General features: G+C 31.2%; 1 protein-coding gene across 3 annotated transcripts in view; it reads right to left on the reverse strand.

The window, feature by feature from the left end:
• Positions 1-20,952, reverse strand: part of LOC139492092 (dystrophin-like) — a 223,371-nt gene that overhangs the window by 33,689 nt on the left and 168,730 nt on the right. For all 3 annotated transcript variants that reach the window (XM_071280234.1, XM_071280235.1, XM_071280236.1), the window contains 3 exons: positions 5,578-5,747; positions 2,605-2,761; positions 791-920 (listed from right to left, as the gene is read on the reverse strand). In XM_071280234.1, coding sequence (XP_071136335.1) covers positions 791-920; positions 2,605-2,761; positions 5,578-5,747 — 457 coding nt within the window. The remainder of the gene's footprint in view (positions 1-790; positions 921-2,604; positions 2,762-5,577; positions 5,748-20,952) is intronic.

A 20,952-nucleotide genomic window follows, 5' to 3' on the forward strand; every position in this document is an offset into this window, starting at 1 on the left:
CCATGTGGTTATATATGCATTGTGGAAATGTAAACAAATTTGTCAAAGTTATTGAAATCTTAGTGTTTATTTTGATTGATTGTTGGGTGTATTTACACCACTTTCGGGCTATTTCATGGCGGCCAGTATTGGTGAAGGAAGCTGCAGTGTCCGGAGAATACCACTGACCTTCGATAGGAATACTGACAATCCTAGTCAATTAAGATTGTTTATTTTGATTTTAATTACCTAAAACTGTTATTATTATTGTCTGACTATTAGAACTGGTTCTAACAGCAATTGTAAATGTAAGATTTTTCTCTCTCACTGATTAATTGAATGAACTGTTAACCTGATGGAAATTTTTTTGTACATTAGAACTGGTCAAACTTTGTGTCAATGTTGAGACAGATATCAATGTCTGTATTCTGATTGGATTATTCATTGGTGAAAGACAGATATGAATCAATGTCTGTATTCTGATTGGTTGATTCAAAGGTGAAAGGCAGATATGAATCAATGTCTGTATTCTGATTGGATAATTGAACAGTGAAAGACAGATCGGAATCAAATGTCTGTATTCTGATTGGATGATTCAATGGTGAAAGACAGATATCAATCAATGTCTGTATTCTGATTGGGTGATTGACTGGTGAAAGACAGATATAAATCAAATGTTTTGCACTCTGATTGGATGATTCAATAGTGAAAGACGCATATGAATCAAATATCTGTATTCTGATTGGATAATTCAATGGTGAAAGACAGATATGAATCAAATATATGTACTCTGCTTGGATGATCAACTTACCATGATCATTACTATCATTACTACTGTTACTCAGTCTAGAATCTTCTCCTTCTTCCCTGAGGTAGAAACGACCAGCTTCTAAACTCTGTTCTATAATTGGTCTCTTGGTGTCTAATTGACTTCTCAGTCTCTGTAGTAATAATAATAATTTGAATGAATTGTATTATAATTTACATGAATTATTTCTCCATTTTAATATTTCTGAATTCAATATATTAATCACAAACATGATGAGTTAAGTTTCACTCCTACAAAACAGAACTTTAATGAAAGATGAAGTTCAAGCAATAGAAAAATAATGAGCAGCCAAATTAATGTAAGGATGTTAGTTGAGACAAATTCAGACCACCTAAAAACTAATGTTATATTTGAGATATATCCCTATAATTTTAAAGAAAAAAACAATATATTACTCCTGGTTTTTTGGAAGAGTTTATGTGCTCAATTTCTAGATTCCTGTGTAGTGTTTATCAACTATTTTCTTCTTTTTTTTTTTTTACCTTGACCTTTATCTGTTTTTTTTTTGACATATGGTTTTTAATTGCTTTTTCATAGCTTAATTTTCCTTCTTTTCAAAAGTAAGCCAATACTAAGGTATAATGCCACAGTGTTGATAGGCAGACAAAATGATTTAGCAAAGATTCCAAATAGTAGTCTTATACTGTGGATCCATTTATTTTTGTGGGTACCAATTTTCGTGAATTATGGGAAACTTGCATGTTTGTGGATATTTAATTTCATGGTTTTGACATAGTATGTATACAAGCCTATCGGAATTTTTTTATTCTTTGAATATTTAATTTTGTGGTTCATTTGCACCCACGAAATCCATGAAAATTGGTATCCAACGAATAATACTGAATCCACAGTATTATGGAGTGATTTCAAACCTTATTTTCATCATTTTGTTGCCCTAACGTTGTGGTGTCACCACCAATTGGTCTCTGTTTATGGAGTGATTCCTTACCTTATTTTCATCATTTTGTTGGCCTAACGTTGGGGTGTCACCACCAATTGGTCTCTGTTTATGGAGTGATTCCTTACCTTATTTTCATCATTTTGTTGGCCTAACGTTGTGGTGTCACCACCAATTGGTCTCTGTTTATGGAGTGATTCCTCACCTTATTTACATCATTCTGTTGGCCTAACGTTGGGGTGTCACCACCAATTGGTCTCTGTTTATGGAGTGATTCCTCACCTTATTTACATCATTCTGTTGGCCTAACGTTGGGGTGTCACCACCAATTGGTCTCTGTTTATGGAGTGATTCCTTACCTTATTTTCATCATTTTGTTGGCCTAACGTTGGGGTGTCACCACCAATTGGTCTCTGTTTATGGAGTGATTCCTCACCTTATTTACATCATTTTGTTGGCCTAACGTTGGGGTGTCACCACCAATTGGTCTCTGTTTATGGAGTGATTCCTTACCTTATTTTCATCATTTTGTTGGCCTAACGTTGGGGTGTCACCACCAATTGGTCTCTGTTTATAGAGTGATTCCTTACTTTATTTACATCATTCTGTTGGCCTAACGTTGGGGTGTCACCACCAATTGGTCTCTGTTTATGGAGTGATTCCTTACCTTATTTACATCATTCTGTTGGCCTAACGTTGGGGTGTCACCACCAATTGGTCTCTGTTTATGGAGTGATTCCTTACCTTATTTTCATCATTCTGTTGCCCTAACGTTGGGGTGTCACCACCAATTGGTCTCTGTTTATGGAGTGATTCCTTACCTTATTTTCATCATTCTGTTGGCCTAACGTTGGGGTGTCACCACCAATTGGTCTCTGTTTATGGAGTGATTCCTTACCTTATTTTCATCATTTTGTTGGCCTAACGTTGGGTTGTCACCACCAATTGGTCTCTGTTTGTGGAGTTCTTGTTGCTTTGTCATCAACCAACTGATTAGTTCTTGTAAGGTATTCACTAGATGGAGCCACTGTTCAGCATTGCTTTCTAGACGACCCCTGTTGAGAAAAATATCATCATTTATTCAATATATACAAATGTAATGTAATGATATCCAATATTATAGTCTATGAACATGGAGAGATTGCATACCTCATTTTCAACATTCAAGATAACTTCTTGCAAAAATCTAAAATGCCATAGGTTTTAATACATGTGAAATTGAGGGTGAATTACGAAATTTAATAATCATTTTCTTTTTCTAAAGTAATGTAAATGTGTTGTCATATATATTTGATATATTTTATTAATGAAGAGTTTTTTGTACAGCCTAATCAATCAATGACTGATTTTTTACAGGAACTGAATTCCAAAGAGAACAATTGTATTTATTCAATTCATTGATTGTTGGTTGCTTAACATCCAGTGGCAAATATTTCATGCATGTTCAGGACGATGTTTACATTCAAAGAGACAGATCACGTTGCAAACATAAATGGTCAGGTAAACACCAACTGATTCAGGGGAAAGGTTTTATTTCCTTAGCTAAAAAACCGTCATAATCAAAGAGAGGTAGCTAAAACGTCCACAGAAGAACACAGCAAGTAAATACTAATGACAGAAAAAAACACTAACAGTGTAAAATAAATGGGAAATCTACTTTTATGCACTTCCTTGACAAATATGTCCAAATAAAATGTTGAGGAAATTGTATAATATTGTTTTATAGACAGAAAGGATTATTATATGAACGAGTCCACTTTAACTGACCAAACTTATTTATCAGTTAATGTGGGTACACAGAAAAAAACTAGCAAATACCTTCTAGTGAAAAGAAACTCATACCAAATAACCTTAGGACGAACACTTTATAGTTATATGGATATTTTCTATTAGCATCTCTCAATAAATTGAAGTAAAATTCTTTGTATAAAAGATCTAACAAAAACAGACTATTTTAACAGGAAATAATTTCATCGACAAATCAATTTGCAGGGTTGGGGTAAAACAATAAACCTATATCTTTAAGCAAATAAACAAATTATCAGGCTACATAATTTTTCAGATGATTAAACAGATGAATTTCATCTATATGTTTTTATTCAATAAATCAATTGAAATCCTTATTGTTTTCACAAATATCCTGTGGTCAAAATAATGGAACTTTAGAAATCGGAGATATATTATAATTGACTAGGCTAACAAGATCAAGGTACAGAACATTCAATTAATGACAAATATCCAGTTCGTCTGAATACCCACAATCTATATAAGGCTGCATATCTCCATTATAGATTCTGAACCTGTCTGCCGATAATTGATACAAGGAAATTAAATAAGCTTTGAACATCTAATTGATTTTACTTAATTTTCATGCCAAGAGTATAAGCCTAGACAGCTAAACATATGCATTTAAAACAATATGCAAGTATTTCAGAAAATGTTTGACATATCTACTCAGCAGATACACAGGTAGATTATCAATCAAATATAATCAGCAGATATATCATTTATATAGACAATAACTGTTCAAATTTAGATACAAGGAATAAATTTCAGTTCATTGGTCACCACTGTATAAAATTTTGCAAAATAAATCTCTCAAAATTTGTAAACAAATCATGTCTGGCTTCATGTGAAATTTTTGTACCTGGACTCTATTAACTTAACCTATTCATTCAGCTAACTTTGTGTATCTTCAACAGAAAAAAACTCTCAGACTTTGGAAACATAACCAATTTTTGTAACATTACCAATGTACTCTCTTCTTCTTTTTCTTAGGAGGTAAACTATAACTCCTATTTAAATGTTCAGTACTTCTAGTTCTATATTGACCCACAACAGCAACAAACAATTCTGGTTCAGACAAAGTTCTCTGATGACTATAGACATTGATAAAATCAGGTTCACCATATAATTCACAGGAATCGTTGGAACATTTTAGGTTTCTTTCACAATCAACACAATTTCTTTTTCCTTCTTTACAATTGTTGCATTCCAAAGTTTCAGTCTCCTGTTCTGACTTTTGACCAACAAGAGCAATCACACGCATTTTGAATTCTAAATTACTACACTTGGCGTACAAATGCTACTATAACTTATAAGTAATATAATTGGTCTTTCTGTCAGAATTGACACTTAAATTTGTCCTCCATTTACAAAATTTTTAAAACATCTAAACATAAATCCATTTCCAATCGCACAAGTTGAAAAAGCTTATTAACTGGTTCAATACACCAAATCATCAACCAACAATTTCTTAACTTGGTGTGGGTTCAACGTTCCCAAATTTGGCCAATTTATCTTATCATGTGTCTAGGATTATAATTAACGATGTAGGTGACACCTTGATAATGACCCCCTAATTAATGCATGAACAGGAAGATCGTTTGATCGTCTCTAATCTGTGTACATATTACATGACTTTACTAAACAGATAAAAGCAAATATCAGTTCTTTTTCTTGGTCTAGTATATTTAAAAGAGGATAAAAATAATTGGTTCCCCAAAAACAAATATGTATTTAGTATACACTGTATGTTAGTTCAACACTTAACAGGCTATTAACATTTTGGTGTAAGATTTAAAGAACATACTCTGCATGTTATAAATACCTGGTATATCTCAAAGTAGATTTTGAAAATAGTCTATTTATACATAAAGTGTCCCATTTCATTTATAAATAAGATTGGCCTCAAATGACATAAAACACTGGAAGTTATTTTTCATAACTACATTCAGTGTGACTTGACTATTATTTAGCAAGCTTGAGGTTCTATATAGTCTGTGATTACTGTCCTATCATCTAAAGCCCCCAAATCCATTACTTGTTTTCTTCTGACAATATCATAACAGTAATAGTACGGGAATAGTACCTTATTTCCATAGATTTGGTCATTAGATTGATCCATCGTTGGTTCATTTCCTCCAATCGTCTTTGTAGTCGCTGTGCATCGGCAGCCACCATGGTTCTCGTCAGCTGATTGCCGGCAGTATTCAATGAATCGTATGTTCCTTTATTAGCATCAACTTCTGCTTGTAAATCCTGAAAGTAAAAGAAATATCTACTATAGGGGTGATGTTTAATTACATATAAAATACTGTTTAAATGAATGGTCACCAGTTAGGATCAATGAAAATATATTTCTGGACTCGAAACTACTAAATGCTATAGCATTCAATACCTACATCATAAATTTGAAAAAGTCTGGTTATAACCAAAATTGTCTGATGCAAGCCAAGGTAATATTTTAGTTTGCCTTATGGTCTTCAATGACAAATATGTGAGAAATAAAGGCAATACATTTACCAAATTGAGCTATTTACTAGTTATAAAGGCTTTGCTCATTGTTGAAGGCCGTACGGTGACCTATAGTTGTTAATGTCTGTGTCATTTTGGTCTTTTGTGGATAGTTGTCTCATTGGCAATCATACCACATCTTCTTTTTTATAAGGTATATTCTTTATAAAGATCATCAATTGTTTAGTTGCCTTATGACCTATGAACTTTAAGTTTTGAATTTTTTGGGCAGTCTATTTATTATCACTTCTTCACAAAACTAAAAGTTACTTTGTTAGCTCAAGTGTGCTTATTATTCAATTTACCCAAGATATAGCCTTTTTTTGCTGATGCAGCTATAAGCAATCGCACAAATCAATTAATCAGTTTCAAATATGGAATTTGAACTCATTACACTTTTAGACATGAATTGTTATTAAATATCTGTTAAAACACCTTCAAAGTTGCCTGAATATAAATTCTAGACATGATCCTATAGTTACTGATCAACAGCTTTTAGAACTCTATTGTCAAACCATCATCAAGCTATAAATTAACCATTTACTTTTTTATAACCTTTAGATCAAAAGTTCCAACTTCTACTTTTTTCTGAATATGGAAAGTTACTGAGTTCTATGTTCTTAATAACACACGTTTCACCTTCAAGCAAATGATAAAATTTGTAATTATAATACTTTATCAGTGATAATTATACCTCAAGTGTTAATTACCTGGTCTGCTTCAATCCATAACTAGTTTTATCTACTAATAAATAACTGTCCAATTCAATAAGCACATTTAAAGTCAACTCTTGACAATCATGTATGGACCATTTATATTTATAAAATACATTTTTGCTTTTTTTTTCTAAATAAATATTCCATTAATTTGATGTGAACTTAATTTAAAAACATGAACTGAAAAACCTCAGAACAAATGAGTTCTCCCAAATTCTTACATAAGAAGAATTTCTCATAAACTAGACAAACAAAACACCAATAAGAATTAACTTTTTTTTCTCACAAAGCAAGAATCTAAAAATTAAGCAATCTTTTGATGGCTTTCCCACCAATAAAACCAATGATTTTCCAGTAAAGCATGAATTCAAAAATCCAGAAACCAATGATTTTCCAGTGAAAAATATCTACAACATGGATACAAAACCTATCAACCAATGACAATCCATGATTTCAAAAAGATTTCCCAGTGAACAAGTTCAAAAGAAGATCATACATGGAGTGGCCCCTAATAACCACAAAATTAAAATAAATAAGTTATATCATTGTGATGAGAATTATATTTAGTAGAATAGCACTTATATGGTGAAGTCAATAACAAATGTACTTCAATCTGAATTCTTTGGGGTTGATGAATAAGTGACAAAAAAAATGTAAATTTTTTTTCTTTTTTTGCGAATACAGTAATCCTAAAAAGATCAATCTGGCTTTTTTGCACTACAGAAAAAGCATTGTGTTTTGAAGTGCATGTGCAGTTAACGAGGTAAATTAAGCATTTCACCGTCACCCAACTTACACAAATATTGACAATGGGCTACTTTAATCCATGCAATTAACACAATGATGCATGTTTCAACAGATTCTGTGTGAAATTAACGTCTGTGTATGACATGCATGTCAATTATTTATGAAATATATCCTATTATAGTAAGATATGTCACTGAGAAATATTTAAAAGTCATTTCTGGGACTACACAGCCAAATTAATCATTTATCTAAATATTTAGGTTGCTAGGACAAGATCAGTTTTCTTACAATACAAATTAGTTTTCTCGTTCAGTCTGTAGATACCTTAATAGCTAATTGACTAATTCTGTAATCTGTGTGACCATGCATCATTTACTACCAGATAATTTGATTTTTTACAGTTGTGCATTGAAGGAGTTTCTGTAAAAATTTCCGTTTTCTTGAAAAGTGATGTTAAATTGCACAAATTTGGACAAAAGATGACTTTGATCACTTTTTTCCTAGGTCTTAGGCTTCTAAAGTTGCTGAATAATTCTCAGTTCTGTATTCTTTGGGAAATTTTAGGTGTAGCAAGTTGTTTGAACAAATCAAAAATATTGAGTTCAAAGGCAAACTTGTCATTTTGATGCACAAATTTACAACCTTCAACAGGAGAAGAGTCAAATAATTTCTTCTTTCAAACTCAGTTTGGTTGTAAGCAATTCAAATACATTACATATATCTACTTAATTACCAAGAAAATTACTTTGTTACAAAGCCAGTATAGAAATAACAACAGATAAGTTTTTTCTTTGTTTAAAACACTCATAAAACTTTTTTCTGCACCAGCTTTTATCTTTATTTCTCATTCATTAAAGATTTATCTTCTCATCAAAGGCAACAGATGAGAAGAAATAATCAAATCTATCATAACCTTGATATGACCTACAGCCATTTTTTTGTAGTCACTATAGTATAGATGCACATTAGTGATTTCAGGCCACCCATCACCTTAAAAAACATTCAATCTCAAAAAGGGAATCTAATTTTTAACACTTATTACCTATTTCACACCCTATTACTGATATTAATAGCACAGATACAACATAATCTGTATTCCCAGTTGCCATTTAATACAATTGTTTTTGAAATTTTTGTCGGCAATTTTGCCATCTTGTATACCTGATTTTGATCTGTGTTACTTCATTAAATATGCAATACCGAATAACTGGTAATCAAAAGGTTGTATGTTTGAGCAATAGCAAAGGTTGTTGGCTGTTTAATGAAGTTTTTTTTATATAATAGTTATCATGATAGTATGCTTAAATATATAATGATTCTCAAAGCTTTTAGGGTGACTAATTTTCTAAATTAGCACCTTGTGCTGTTAACATGCATTTATACACAAACAAATACTGATTCATCAATGAAAACAAACATTTTCCAGATTAAAGACAAAAACAAATAGAAGACATAAATCTAGGTGATGTTTGTGTCTTAGAAATGCCATTGCAAGTTGATGAAATGATCAATTAAAACCAGGTCTGTTTTGTAAATGTGAAAGAAGAACAAGGAATACACCTTAATCAATAGAAGACACAAAACATATGGCAGGGGGATTATCTGATGCCAAGAAAACATTTTAAACATTTGCCTTCTTACTCATGAAATATAACATTGTCTTAAGGTTACATTTTCTTATTAATAATAATTTCTGATCATTTTAGTTTTCCAGGCAAACTAGTTTAAACTTTGCTTTCTTTCTATTTCTCATGATGAAACTATTTTTTTTAAAAGTATTGTTATATGTTTTCAAAAAAGGCGCATATTTTTTCCTCGTCTATAATTTTCAACTTCTCCTTAATTTCCATAGAAGAGAATATGCTAAAACTATAAATATAAAAAAAAAGATGTGGTATGCCTGCCAATGAGACAACTCTCCACAATAGACCAAATGACACAGAAATTAACAAGTAAAGGTAACCCTACAGCCCCTTTATCACCTTTATTTTAAACTTTGGACCATGATATGATAATAGTGAATGAAAAGTTATAAATACCAGTTTTATTCTAAACATTCATGGTTTATTCACCTCAGTTTTACACTTTTACCAAGAAGTCATAGAAATGTACAATAATACTGCCTTAAGAAAAGATTTATTTCCACAGAAACAATATTCATTTGGATTTATGGATAAAATCAATAATGGTTTAATCATATATGTTCATTTCTGGGTCCTCAACATAGAGGTCATGTTGGCAGAAAGGTCAATTAATATTCTGAAGGTCATCTGAACATTGATGACCTTTGCACTTTTAGGTCAGGATGTAAACATTTTCATTTTTGAATGAACCAAAGATCAAACCTTTTGCCTGAGAGTATTTAATATTCTTTACTTTTATATGCAAACATTTATTGTTAAGATTAATTGATCTGAAAGGTCTCATGTACTTTTTGTTACATATCAAACCACCCACTTTTTCAAATATCTAAGTTTATGTATTATTTCAAGGTACACAGTGCAAAATTGTGATTTTAAATTATCAACTGCTTTTATTTCATATATATAAATATCAACAACCAACATCTTTTCTGCATATTACATTGATCAATGGCTATGTGGCTTACTAAATACTACAAACTTCAAAGCACAGATCAGCACCCTGAAAGGTCTAACCACAAACCAAACTGGATACCACTAACTACATAGGATCTCCAGGTTAGGGTCTAATCACAAACCACAAAACTGTTTTTGATGGTGGAAGAAAACTCTACATAAATACCAAAAACCACAAGTTGTCACTGGATAGAGCTACTAAAAATGTTATTCTGAACACTATGTAAAGATAACAATCCAGTTTCACAAGATATTCAAAGTGTCTGCTTTATTACAAGAGATTTTAATTATATCTCCCAAAAATAACTGCTCAACCAATAATCTCTTAGCAAAATAAGCCATTTATGCAATTCATGGTAATTTGTAAGCCATATAAATCAAAATACCTGTTACTTGTGTTGTCCAGGTGTGAAAGTAATTTCTGTTTATATTTGTCCCAAGTTTGCAATTGATTAGCAAATAAATGGGAGAAAGAAATGTCACATTAGCCTTGTGACTTAACATCAAAAGGAATATTTTACTCACAACAATATGACAGAAATAAAAATGTCATTTACTCAAGAAACTATAGCAAAATACTAAAACTAATGCTTCTGTAGCTCTAATTATCATGGAAGTACCTGGCATGCTTCAAACAATTTGTTTTTAATGACAGTGATTATGCATATAAGCAAAGTACAGACATTATAATGAAGGCTTATGTGATGTACTTTAAAAAAATGGAATTATATATGTGCCAGATAAGAAACAGGCTATAATTTCTGTGTCTGAGAAAGAGTACAAATTTCAATCATTTGTTCAAAAATCAAATGAACAAAGAATAAGAATAGCAAAGGCAACACATAACTAAACTTAGTTCAAGTGTTACACTGAGCTGGATCTGATTTTTTGTCTCCCCCCCTTTTTTGTTTATATAAGAGATGGAATATGGAAAAACCTTCAATCCCCTTTGAATTTGCAATCCTGATGTATTTTTTATGCATAAATTTTGTATCTGGACAGAGTATAGATAAATAGTGTATTGACAGGGGGAGGGGAGATATTCTCAATATATTTCTTATAAACTGGGTTCTGCTAGTGAGTGTCCCTTTTTCGCCTTTTAAAAATGATGCATCCAATGCCATTCCTGTTTGAAAACATTAACAAAAGATGGAGACCCAGATACAGTAATTCCATCAGGATCGGAAACTATTTTACAATTTAAAACTTCATATTTTCTATTCACATTTATAATTAGTGGACCACATAGAGGCACAATCACTATGTAAAAATAATGAATGAATTACGGATAAACAGGGTAATTTTCTATTATAAGATTATTAATGGATGGATTATGTCTGATAATTAACTGAGTTTATGGTCATCTTACTTCTCTGGGCTAATATAATCTTTACACATTCATATCTTAATAGAACAGTAAATTATCCTATGAGATATGGACTTGCTAACCTAGGTGTTTTGGGAGGAATTGACACAAGGTTAAAATAAAAATAAAATACATATAAATGCAAAGTCTTTCTGAACCAATTCAGGAATATGACAGTTCTTGTCCATTCATTTTTGATGCGTTTTATTATTTGATTTTGCCATGTGATTATGGACTTTCCGAATTGATTTTTCTCTGAGTTCAGTATTTTTGTGATTTTACTTTTTACATAGGTCTACAAATAAAAGAAAAAACAAGAATAGGTCCATAGTACCGGATGCCGCAATCCCACTATCATTTTCCAAGTTCAGTGGGCTGTGAAATTAGGGTCAAAACACTATTTTGGCATTAAAATCAGAAAGATCATATCATGAGGAACATGTGTACTAAGTTTCAAGTTGATAGGATTTCAACGTCATACAAAACTACCTTGACCAAAAAATTTAACCTGAAGCTGGACAGACCGTTGGACGAATGAACAGATGAACAGAGGCAGTGACCAGAAAACATAATGCCTATAAATAGGGGCATAAAACACAGATGTGTGAGAGCCAATAGTTGAATCTTCCAATAGACTATAGAGAAATTTAACCCTGGAGTTGTAAAAGTATAGCTTAATGAATTGAAGGTTAGATGCAATTATGCTGTGTTTAGCTCTTTTGCACTTCAAAACTATAATAACTTTTATAGAATTTTTACATATCAAAATCCCATATTAGAGTTATCTCCTATGCTTTCATGCAAGACAGATGATATAAAGGACAGATAAGCAAAGATATATGAAAGACATGTAACATGTAAAGTCTAAACAAAAATACTTTATCTGAACTGGCATGAACAAACTTGGAAAAGCTACACATACAATTTTGAAATAAAGAACATAGAAAAATAACCAGTGGTCCTTGCTATTTTTTTTTAATATTTACAAACATTTTGTGGCAATAATAAATCTGTCTTATCCGGTTTTTTTCAATGAAACAGAATTGAGGAGATATGAATGAAGAAATTTTATATAATGTTTAACAATGTCACGGGTAAAAAATTCTGAGTAAAAAAAATATGCATACATGTATATAATTCAAATTTTAAAATGGAGCATTTTCTTACCTTTTCAAATCGATTAAGAAGGTTTCGGAGGTTTGAACACACATCCAACATCTGAGGAGAATACTCTACCGAAATCTTCTTGGTACCGGCCAGAATTAAAGATTGGTGTACAATTTATCAATGAAAAATTAAAGCAAAATGAATCTAAAATCTCTTCTTGGCAAAAGATAAATCCCCTTGAAAACATTTCAATTATATACAAAAATAAGTATTTTTCACATTCAAACTTAATTAAAGGTTAATCCAAGTAAAACTATGAATACTTTTTTTTCCTGTTTACTTCGGCATGCCTCATTAGAAAATAAACCTGAAGGTAAATACACAGAATACCTACAAGGTGAATCTAATTAACCTATGTTTTGACAGTTGTAAAAAAAACTAGATCATTTCATTGAGAAAATGTACATTACTACTCTGTAGTAAAATGTGGGTCGTACCATGTCATTGATATAGGGGTGATCAGGTGTACATCCAAATGCTTTGATATCTAAGTAAATTTTAATTTGTTTGGCTTTTTATCAAACAAGATTTGTAATTCCTCCTATTATTTAGAATAGATTCAAAACAATTTACATGCCAATACACATTTTGGACAATGCCAAGATAAATTACACATAAAATCACAAAGCAACTCAATTAAAAATTTCTACTTGAAACAATAGTTAAGTGCTATAAATAAGAGAAACAAAGCATGCACAGATATCATAAACAATCACATGTTATTTTCAGAAAAGTACAAACGAAAAAGGAATGAAATGAAGGTTTTTTATTTAAACAGTGATGTATTTTTTAAAATCTTCTTTTAAATGTAAAGCCAAAACATTTTTTTTATCAAAAAATCAATGACAAGACATGATATGCTTAAAAGCACTGAAGAGTTAATTACTGTAGTCACCTTATTATCTAGTTAAACCAATATCTATCATTGAAAACAAGAAAAAAATACATTGAGTAATTATAATTATTCAATTAAACAAAACTGTTGTGAAATATAAATTTATAAAACCATCAATATCCTTTAAAATCTCAGATACATCATCCATGTATCACTCAAATGACTCATCAAAGAAAAAAACAAGCTCATCAACAAAAAAATTATAACATGCATTTAGACAATTCAAAATAATTTACAGATTGCAATTATTAAATCAGCATTAAACTCAAAAAGGAAAACAAAAGCCACCAAACCAAAACTACTGGACTGTACAACACTACACAAATACCTAATTTCTCTGAAAAAATACTCTTTTCTACATGCTTATAATGAACCTCAAAGAAATGCTACTAATTCTGGACAATTAACTATTGTCATACTTATTTTATTTTCAACATATGTCCAAGGCATAAACATGTCCTAGACTTTTGTTTCTGGTATATGTTTGTCATAATGGAATCTGCTCTTTGATCATATTAATCATTGTTTATTGTGATGACCTTTGTTTGAACTTGCAATTAGGATTCATTATGCTTATCTACTTCAACAAGATGTAAAGTAAATATATACATGTATATGTCCCCCCTCACCACTACCATCATTAAAATTCTAAAGATGTGCTCTCATTTTACAAAATTATGCCAGAAAACTAAAATCGTTGATAATAGGATTCTCAGGCACTTGGTTTTCTTGACTGGCAGTTAGCAGTGGCAGATCCAGAAACTTTTATAAGAGGAGGCCCACTGACTGCCTAAGAGGGGGCCCTCTCCAGTAATGCTTCAGTGATTCCCAATATAATCAACCAAATTTTACCCACAAAAAAGGGGGGGGGGCTGGGCCCCATGGCATCTCCCCCCCATAAATCTGCCACTGGTTTTTTTTATCTTGTTTGAAGAGATTCACATTTTGTGATGGTGGGAATCTTACTATAAGACACGGCCCTCACTCATAACTGAAAGCTGTATAATATCCAATAGGTGCTTGCTTAATGTAAAGTCATGGACAATGTCTTCACAACACTCATTGTTCTAATATGTCAGAGTAATGAAATTATCAATTTATTTCACATGTAAAAGTATCAGGTAAATCAAGATATCTCCAATGCAACCCATGTAATAATTTCAGTTATCTCCTGAAACATAACAGGGGATGAAGATAATTTACAATAAATTAAATGTTTTCACACATGCTGATTTTCCCACTTCAAAATAAACAGAAATCGGGCAGAATCTCCCATCTAAACATTAAATCACTCCTAATTAGAACCCACAGGTTGGCAGTTTATCTATATATGTACCTAGGTAAATCTAATTACAGGTATTATAATAATTTCCTAAGTTGGTTGTGTAACAGCCTATCATTAGAAAACCCATTAGAAGCTGTAACCTCTCAGCCTAACTAACCATTCACATTTCTACCTATTAATAAAGTATCAAGTAGGAATTTCTTTTAATAAAAGGGATAAAATGTGTTACATAAAATAGAATAATTCCAGAATGGCCCTTGACCACTTGACCATTGGTGATAAGAATGGTCAATCCTTTAATGGCTTTTCCTCAATAAAAATCTGTGAGTCTGTAAAAAGTCAATAATTCTCGACTTTCATGCATTACATAATACTTAATGACAAAATCTATTGATAATATCTTTGTCAGATCTCAATCAGTTTGTTTAGGGGAATTAAATCTCAATTTGTAATTGTTTGTTTTGGAGAACTTGGAATGTTTGCTCAACAGAAATATTTCTGAAGACAATCAGATTACAGATGCATCTAAAACTATTGGTATTTCTAACATTTCAAATACCAATACTGACATGTCTAAAAAAATATTAACAGCAGGTGTTTTCTTTAATATCATATTATTCTTTTCTAAAATTCTTTTATACTGTTACAAAAAGAAGCAATATTTATTAACTTATACAATGATAAGCACAACCGGAATGTCTGTTCTTCTTACATATATAAATTAGTACTATTTTTAATTTTAAGAACCAATACTTATGTGAACAATATAAACATACAAATATATGAATCAACAACCTGGAAAAATATGACCATTCTAACTTTGGTCACGTTATTTTGCATACTGCATAGTTTTTTTATATAAGGATAAAGCGAAACTTGGAAAAGAAGTGAAAGTTAAAGGCAGTATTTCATATTTAGAGTTATTAAACACCATCATCAATCCAATTCAGTTATACTTTTCATTCAAAATGAAGGTCTTGAAATTGACAAAATGTATACATAGATTCTAGGGTTAAAGATAGAGGTTTTTCCTTTCATCTACACTTCAATTGCAACAGCCAACAATTGAGAAACAAATCATATTTGTAGCCTTCCATGAATTGTATTCTTTAATTGTGGACTTCTTATTAAGAATAGAACTAAACATTTACCCTAGAATTAGTTTCTGTAGACTCTGTAATGAAAACATGCCAATTATAAGTTTAATCTGTCAAAAAGTAGAAGGGCATCTACAAAGGCAGGGTCTTACAAGAGAATAAATAAAGTGTTTCACCTGCATAAAATCAGTACAATTAAAATTATGGTTTTTTCTCTCTATATCCTACAGAAAGAAGATTACAAACAAAGTGCCAATACATGGTATAAAACAACAAAACTCTTTACATTTAAGCTGCTAAGTTCAAATGTTTGACAGTTTACAAATGGAGAAGAAATTTGTCTTGGCAACCTAATTGTTTTTCTCTTCAACAAATTAGCTTGGCCAAAGCTCAAATCCTTTTCTTTATAACCCCCACACAGTGCTTAACCTCATTAACTAGAATTAAGAAAGTTTTTTGATTTATTAGACTCAACATAGGCAATTCTAGGCTAGAAGTCTTGTCGCCACCATTAGTAAACGAAAGAATATTATGGTTTGCAAGGGAAATAAATACAATAAACAGAATATTTATTTCTCAAAGAAATCACTTTGTTATATGCATGGACATCGACTTAACCAATAATATGCAGTCTTGTGGAATATTCTTGAAAAAACTTTTACAATCACTGTATGTAAAGAGCTGTAAATATCTTAGGATTAAAAGATACACTTAGTAGTGTGAATCATATCTAAAAGAAAATTAAAACATATTTACTAAACAAAAAGTAAAATAACAAAAATGCTGAACTCAGAGGAAATTCAAAACGGAAAGTCCCTAATCAAATAGCAATATCAAAAAATAAAACACATCAAAAGAATGGATAACAACTGTCATATTCCTGACTTGGTACAGACATTTTCTTGGTTTTATAGCGCTCAACCTCTCACTTGTATTGGACAGTCGCATCAAATTCCAATTCCACTGGTGTGTACCTTTCTCACTCTGCTGCTCTTCACCTTGAAAGCTAAAAGTCTTTAAACAAAAGACCAGTATTCCTTACTTTAATTTCAGCAAAATCCTCCACTTTGATATTAACTGACGTCTTTTTCTTTCTCTTAGAATGTCAAATTGTATTTATATTGCTTTTTCTTTGAGAAAAACATAAACGATCTGTCATTATTAGTACCATTTTTCTACTGAATCTTCTAAAATCAATCTGTAGCTGTCAATTTCAGTCAATTATCTTGTTCACCTTCCAATATAAGGTATAACTAAAGACCAGCTATCACAATAATGTAACAAAAACTCAATAAACTGTTTAAACAAAAAGACCAGTCAATAATGACTAGCTTGAAGATTTAGATGTTGTATTTGCAGAGGGAGGTAAGTGTAATATCATTAGAAATAATGTAGCAAGCAATTCTGTAATGGGTTTAAACAATAAAATGTTATTACGGGAAAAATCTCATTAATATGTTTAACATTGCAGTGTTTCAGAGTACCAAAATTGCCTTTGGCTTAATGCAGACTTTTTAGGTATGATAATAGTGAATAAATTGAGATTAGCAATAAACATATGTCCACAAAACAATAACCCAGCAGCAAAAAACAAACCCCAAGAGATGTTTAAAGGTCAAAATATATATATGTCTTTAACAAAGATAGTTGCCATTCTTAAAAGTAATTAACCGATGCATTATTTTTATGAACAATTTGAGATTAGCAATATATATATGTCAACAAGACAGCAAAAGCAAACAAATCCCAAGAGAAGTTTAGAGGTCAACATGAATGTCTTTATTGAAGGACAGATGTCTATTCTTCATACTAATTATCCCATGTATATTTATAGTGAACAAATTGAAATTTGCAATATGCATAACTTTTATGTCAACAAGACAGCAACCTAACAGCAAAAACAAACAAATCCAAAGAGTAGCTTAGAGGTCAACATAAATGTCTTTATCAAGAGACAGACCTCTATTCTTCATACTGTAGTTATTATCCCATGTCTAGAAAAGTAGTTTTTGGTTTTTAGTTAATCTAAAATTACCCACACAGTGTTTATATATGTATTACAACTCAGAGAAACCATAAGTAATACTTTGTCTTATTTTTTGACTTGGTAATATTCTCCAATGGATAAATGTTTGTTTTTTCCACAAATAAAGTAACACAATCCATCACTTCAAAATGTACAGTCAGTTTGTTCCAGACACGTTCCTAGTATTTCCTTCTTTATTACTAACTCAATAATCTGAAGGAAATTGACAATAATTGGAAATATTGATAAACTAAACTGTTTTCTGTAGGGCACAGTGCTAAAGATGGTCAAACTGGTGTAAACGATAATTGTTGTCTTGTCCGAGACACAATTTGGTTGTCTGACATTGTATAAATGATGGCGAGGGATTGATAATTGAAGACCAATCTTCTAATGATATCCCACTGGTCCTGTCCTTCTGTGATATGATTAAATCTCTTTCTATTAATTATTACATTTGATGGATCGGAAATAAATTCTTTACTGAAGTATAAAGCTTTTTCATTTAATAATCATTTTTGTTTCAATGGAAAATAATTTTCTTGCTATTCTAATTATTCTTTCTTTTTTGAGTCAGATTGTTAAATTAATATATAGAATCCTATGCTGTAATCAGATCAATTAAATTTAGACTCTAACAAGGCCAATGCACTTTACACTCTAACCAGACCAATGTACTTTACACTGTTAAAAGATTAATACACTTTACACTGTAATCAGATCACTACACTTTACACTCTAACCAGACCAATACATTTTAACCAGATTAATGTACTTTACACAGTAACCAGACCAATGTACTTTACACTCTAACAAGACCAATGCACTTTGCATTCTAACCAGACCAATACTTGTTTACACTGTAACCAGACCAATACACTTTACACTCTTACCAGACCAATGCATTTTGTATTCTAAACAGACCAATACTTTACACTGTAAACAGACCAATGTACTTTGCACTGTAACCAGACTAATGCATTGTTCACTGTAACCAGATCAATGCACTTTACACTGTAACCAGACCAATCATTTACACTTTAACCAGACCAATGTACTTTACACTGTAACCAGACCAATGTACTTTACACTCAAATCAGACCAAACGTACTTGACACTGTAACCAGACCAATGAACTTTACACTGTAACCAGACCAATAATCTTTACATTGTAATCTGACCAATGTACTTTAAACTGTAACTAGACTAATGTACTTTACACTTTAACCAGACCAATGTACTTTACACTCTAACCAGACAAATGCACTGACCACTTAAACCAGACCAATACTTTACACTGTAACCAGATCAATACATTTTACACTGTAACCAGATCAATGTACTTTACACTATAACCAGACCAATGAACTTTACACTGTAACCATACCAATGTACTTTACACTCTAACCAGATCAATGAACTTTACTCTGTAACCAGACCAATGTACTTTATACTTTAACCAGATCAATGTACTTTACACTCTAGCCAGACCAATGACCTTTACACTGTAACCAGACCAATACACTTTACACTGTAACTGTCAACTACATTCTACTGCAATACCTTTCTAAACTGAAGTTTGTCTAAATTTAACAACTATTTACATACTAAATCATTTAACATAATATTTATAATCTTTATAAATCAATCTATCCTATCTAATCCATGTTTGCTTTTTATTAATATATTAATAAGTTTTCAATATCCCGTTTTGATAGTCTGTTGAAATAAACGTTCTTGTGAATCAATTTCTAATCAATTACAAATCTACTGAGAATTATATTGAATGAATTATCGTAATGAACATGCCATTTATTAAATTTTTCGGTACAGGAAACCATTTGAGATTAACGGAAGTAATCTAGGCCTTGAAATTGAGAATTGCAATTTCAAATGATAGGTTGAATGATTTGGTCCTTAATGGATACATTTTTTTTGCCTTTCAAACATTTTTGATAATTTGCCTGCATCAAAGATCACTGAAATTGCTTCATTTATTGTTATAATGAGGTGACTCCTACTCTAGGCAAAACACATATGAGGTCACTACGATCTTATTATTTCACTAAATTTTGCCATGATAAATATATATATTTTTTGCATCTTTTATATCAAATCATCTATCGATTTAATTGAATTGTAATAAATTACACCAATAACTGAATAAAATAATTTTGAAAGGAATTTGTAATGTTGGGTAATTATTTCCATTCCTTCTTTTATGGAAATACATTTGTAAATGACAAACTAAAGACTTAAAAAGGATTAAAAAAAATTTCAGAAAAGGAAAACCAAATCACAACACAATATCCACCAAAACAAATCATTGTTAAATTTTTTTCTTCAGTAAGACTTGTCTATTTTGATGTATTTGATAGTACAAATTGTCTTTTAAGGCATAACAACATATAATGATTTGCTAAGATTAAGGATTCCTCACAATACACTGATGGTAGTTTGTCCAACCTTAATGATGACAAATTTACATCTCTTATCTGTAATTTGCTTGAGGGATTAAAAGATGTTACTTTTTTATTTCTGGAAAAAAAATCTGTGAGTTGACATAAAGAGGTTCTTCTGAGCTTGTAAGGGATTTTTTGCTCAAGTGTTTGAAAAATTAAAGATCTTTCCTTCAAAGAAATAATTATACTTAGTCAGCATGACAGAAACATAAATGTACAGTTGGGTGCAGACCAAGCATTACATTAAGTAAACGCAAGTTAACGCGGCGTGCACATATTTCGTTAGTTAACTTTATATTTCGCGTTTACTAGTAAACGCCCGTTTACTTCATTTACGTTAACGCGGTCAAAATGGAAATATCTAATGTCTACTCGAGTAAACGCGCGTTTACCCTGTGTCGGTTTAGTCAGTAGTAAACGGGCGTTTACTACAGATTTCTCCACTGTATTTTTCGTGCACTTGAAAGTAAACGTGCGTTTACTTTTCGCGTTAACTAATTGTGTATATTATAACAAAATCGTTGTGTGCATTTGTACATTTATTTATGTTGTTAACATGACTTAATATTTTACGTATATGTGTTTTAAACCT

Source organism: Mytilus edulis, chromosome 10 (genome assembly GCF_963676685.1).
Source record: "Mytilus edulis chromosome 10, xbMytEdul2.2, whole genome shotgun sequence".
In the NCBI taxonomy this organism is placed as follows: Eukaryota; Metazoa; Mollusca; class Bivalvia; order Mytilida; family Mytilidae; genus Mytilus; species Mytilus edulis.